Source organism: Vespa crabro, chromosome 21 (assembly GCF_910589235.1).
Source record: "Vespa crabro chromosome 21, iyVesCrab1.2, whole genome shotgun sequence".
NCBI classification, from domain to species: Eukaryota; Metazoa; Arthropoda; class Insecta; order Hymenoptera; family Vespidae; genus Vespa; species Vespa crabro.
In genome coordinates this window covers 2,452,416-2,457,415 of record NC_060975.1, presented here as the reverse complement: position 1 = coordinate 2,457,415, position 5,000 = coordinate 2,452,416, and the positions used below count along the sequence as shown (strand labels likewise).

At 39.8% G+C, this 5,000-nt stretch overlaps 1 protein-coding gene across 3 annotated transcripts in view; it reads right to left on the bottom strand.

Moving 5' to 3' along the window:
- Nucleotides 1-5,000, bottom strand: part of LOC124431431 (brain tumor protein-like) — a 126,930-nt gene that overhangs the window by 65 nt on the left and 121,865 nt on the right. For all 3 annotated transcript variants that reach the window (XM_046979355.1, XM_046979354.1, XM_046979353.1), the window contains one exon: nucleotides 1-2,557. This exon is cut by the window's left edge and continues 65 nt beyond it. In XM_046979355.1, coding sequence (XP_046835311.1) covers nucleotides 55-2,538 — 2,484 coding nt within the window. In that variant the 5' untranslated portion in view covers nucleotides 2,539-2,557 and the 3' untranslated portion in view covers nucleotides 1-54. The remainder of the gene's footprint in view (nucleotides 2,558-5,000) is intronic.

Genomic DNA, 5,000 nt, shown 5'->3' with positions numbered 1-5,000 from the left:
AATGATGTCCCGAGACGACGATGATCATCGTCGTCGTCGTGACGGCTCGCTGGTCTACATAACGATAGGCGGCACTTGAACGTAACGATAAATGTACAGACGATAGTCCTTGCTAGCCAATACAACCGAACCGTCGTCCATAAGTGCCACGTCGAAGCATTGAGCATGCTTGACCTTGCTCTCCAATGCCGATACAAGTTGACCGTCCTGCGTGAATATTGTCAGGTTGAAATTGTTGTGATTGTCGGCAATCAATATTTCACCGGCCGCATTTATTCCAACCCCAATTGGGTAATTCGTAATACCCTCGCCGCCGATCTGACGTAGATATGCGCCCTCGTAATTGAATACCTTGACACAATGGGCCCGATTGTCGCTAATGAAGATCTCTTGTTTGTCATTAACGACAACGCCATTTGGAAATTCAAGATGCTTCGAACAGCCAAACTTTTGTAGTACGTTGCCCGCCTGATCGAATATTATAACGCGCATTACTTTACATTCGACAACGACAATGCGTCCCTTCGAGTCAACGGTAACGCCACGTGGATGTTGCAATATGTTAGCACCAAATTTTCTTACGAATTGTCCATACTGATTGTAGATCTGTATCTGATGGGTCGGTGATCTTTCGGTAACAATAATGTCACCGGATGTACGTACGACAGCGACCCTATTAGGATACAACAATTGTCCATCCCGTTTGCCGCACTCACCGAATTGAAACTTGAATCTACCCTCCTTGTCGAATATCTGTATACGATGATTGTTCGTGTCGGCAACTATAATGTCATTTTGTGCGTTAACGGCTACACCGGATGGTTCGGTGAATTGTCCCTCCATAACACCAAATTCACCGAACTTGCAGTGATAGATCATTTTTTGTCGTTTTATCTGAGACTTCAAAGGGAATATCGCAGCGGCCGACATAAGTTTCGAGGTAAGGTCGAGAACGGACTCGCCAGGTGCGGCGTTAGGCGTCACGGATACCGCAGTTGGCATTGGGAAATGATCGTTGCTCGTTACCACGGGATAGGCGTCGCTACCGCCGTTGCTCCATTTCTCGTAAGGATTGGCATTCATGCCATTTAAATTGAGCTCGCTTATCGTTGTCGAAAAAGGTCCGAGGCTATTGGCCGAACTGAAACGTTTCGTAATGACGCTGTTGCTGCCGCCGCCACCTCCGCCTCCGCCTCCGCCACCGCCACCACCGCCGCCACCACCTCCGCCCCCTGCTGCTCCGTTGTTGCTGGTGGTGTCGAAAGGTGACGGCGAGGTCGACGATGCGCAATTAGAACTCGATGATATCAATCCATTGCTGTAAGGTCGATCTAAAAGCAAACCTCCCAATGTTCCAGCGCTACCAGGCCCATTACTGTTGTTACTCCCGTTACTACCGTTACTGGACAATGCAGTTGGACGTGCTATCGGTGGTTGCTTTCCAATCGGTCCAGCGTTACCGGTCTCGCTATTACTACGTACATAACCGAACGTATTTCTAACGCCAACCTGTATAGCCTGATAATTACTGACGAATTCTAAATCAGCGCTTTGATTCGATATATCAGGCGTATAACTCAGCAATACTTGTAGCTTAGAGTCCAATAACTTTTTAACCATAAGTACGTCCGTGACCGTCGTATATTTGATTAAACGTTCGACGAACTCGCAGGTCTGTTGTATCTTATCGGCCATTTCGTTGGCCTTTTGCGTTAATACACCGAGGGATATCTGTTTCGTCGAGAATACGGATTCTAATTCCTTCAATAGTTCCTGTTTACGTTCCTCCAACATAGATCTGTAAAACTGGAAGGTATCGTTAATCTCGTTCTGTGCCTTGTGGTATTGTACTTGTAATCTTGCGGCCCCGTGATCGGCCGCTTTAACAGCGGCCCTAACGTCAGCAGCTTTGGCCCGGCACTCTTGTACCGCCCTAGCCACTGCCTCCATTTGTTGAGGTCCAACTTCTGATACGTGGGCGCAATCATGCAATGGACCAGGATGATCGGTTATAGTACATTCCTTACATACCAATACAGTACACGCGCGGCAAAAATATTTCAATAGTTCTTGCTTATGACGCGGACAGAACAATGTTTTTTCCTCATTACTATTACCACCGTTGATAACGAGATTGTTCTTAGGCAATTCCGTTGTTGAATTGCCTCCGTTGTTTACAGTCTCCAATTTCGAATCCCCGAGATTTAATACTCGGTGACCTTCGAAACAATGCATAAACTGATGGGCCATAACGCAATTTGGACAAAGGAAATTGGCGCAATCGAAGCAACGGGCTACCGCGTCTGATTCTGTTGACTTGCACCCGGTACAACGTACGCCGGCGGCACCACCAAGACGGCAACGGGGACAGGCCTCCCCTGCTTTAGGTGCGTCCAGGCAGAGGTCGCAACTGTCGACGTCGCAGATTGCCGAGTCGCTAGCAGGTGGGGAACTGCCGCTCACCGTTAACGGAGACAGCGAGGCCAGGGACCCGAGGGAATTCGCGCGCGATTCCAGCGAGGGTGTCGGCGAGGCCATCTTCAATCAACCGGCATCCCTGTAACAAATAATTTAATTCCATATTATTTCATTTATTTTTCCAAACAATTTCATATTAATATTTATCCATTTAATATTATCGCTTATTATTAGATACATCTATATATATATATATATATTTACATCTTTCTAACCTATACGAACGATGTTTTTCCAACATTTTTACTTTTTATTATATCCAATATACGATAATATTATTTACTTATATATATATATATATATAGATATGATGTTATATTATATATAAATCATTTAAGAAATCTTGTAGCAATATTACGTCTCGTTAAATACAATTAATCTTTCGTTTTATTTATTAAGATATTTCCAAAGGTTGGTTGGCTACTACTAACGTAGCGATCTTAACGATCGTTCGATCATAATATCAATGAGTATTATTGTTACTCGAACGAAAAGTTAAAGACGACTGATCCCCACTTATCAACGACGGACCACGCCCTTTCAATGACTTCATAGATAAACACATACCAAATATCACCGATAAACAATACTACTTGCGTTACGTTGAATATTACGATACAAATTTCGAGAATATATGTATATACATATATCCTTTGATTTCTAACATCAATCTGTTTATAATATTTTTATAGAACGTTCGATCCATAGATCATATAATTTAAGTAAACGTAAATTAAAATTAGAAATATCCTATGGAAAATTATCTTAATAAAAATATCGCTTTAATAAAATCACAGCTGATCTATGTTCGTTGAACGAATTATAATACGATTTTTATCTGATTTTTTTTTTTTTTCTAAATTAAAAACGGATATTTATTTTTATCTAAGAAATTTTCTTTTTTTCTTTTTTATCCTTAAAATTCAGACAATCTTATAACGATAAAAGATAAAACAATTTATACAAATTTCAAATCAATTTATTATACCTATTACATCTATATAATATATAGATATAATAGTATATAATCGTATATAATTGTATTTATATATATATATATATATATATATATAAAATAATCATAATTTAGTATATAAAAAAAGAATTAGATAAAAAAAAAAAGAAAAATAATCAATCGAATACGCGTATATAATACACAGTGTAATTTTCTAACGATCGTATACATGGAAACGTTACACGAGTGAAAAAAAAAAAGAAAAAAAAAAGAAAAAAAAAGAAAAGAAGATAAATAAAAAAAAAAAAAAATGAAATATTAGAAATACTCGGATTATTTTAACCATCTTCGAAGAAGCGTCTCCGTCTCTCTCTCTCTTTTTATCTCTAACGAATATAAGAAGTTACAAGAGGAGTTTGTAGTTTAACCGACGAATGCCGACTGGCTCTAAGGAATTCACTTCCGGCCAACTCATCCGAGTATCAGCCGAGGTAAGCGCTTTCAACATTCAAGGTCATGGCAGTGAACGCTCACCGAACTCTCGACGTCACATGAGGAAGATTCCCGAGGACCACCCATATGTATATTCCATATTATATATATATATATATATATATGAAATTATGTATGTGTGTATATATATACACGCTTATTTATTTATACATACATATATACATATATATAACTATACATACATATATATATGTGTGTGTGTGTGTATAGAAGTATTTATGTGTATGTCTTCGCTCTATTCATTTGACATGTCACCCACGACGAAAAGCAAACACAAGAGAGACAGAGAGAGACAGAGAGAGACAGAGAAAGAGAAAGAGAGAGAGAGAGAGAGAGAGAGAGAGAGAGAGAGAGAGAGAGAGAGAGACAGAAATAGTGACGGAGGGGATAAAAAAAAAACCAGATAAAATGAACCACAGAAAAAATAAAATAAAAGGAAAAATAAAGAAGGAAGAAAAAAATGAAAAACAAAACAAAACAAAACAAGAAAAAAAAAAAAAAGAAATCGAGACACAAAGAAGACGACGGCAGGCATTGTTCCTCGACTACACAGGAGATCCTTTTGGTTTCTCTCTTCACGGGACTATTCCCACGCGAGTAGGATACCACATACCACCATCTTCACGGTGTGTATAATACTTTCCTGTAGCAAATTCCATCACCTCTCTTTCTCTCTCTCTCTCTCTCACTCTCTCTCTCTCTCTCTCTCTCTCTCTCTCTCTCTAAACAGGCACGCACACACACATTCCTTCTCTCTCTCTCTCTCTCTCTCTCTCTCTCACTCTCTCTCTCTCGCGCGCTCTGTCACTATATTTACAACGAGTAAGAGGCTAAGCTCGTCTCTTTAATTAAATCACTTGGGCTGCGGGCAGACGGGTGTACATATATGTTTCACCTGAGTGCTCTCGTAGAAAAAGGACAGAAAGATAGAGAGAGATGGATAAAGATGTGTATATATATATATATATATAAATAGAGAGAGAGAGAGAGAGGAACGTTGGTATCCTTCGGAATCCAAGGTCACCAATACGAAGGTTATCGTACTTCTCCCACT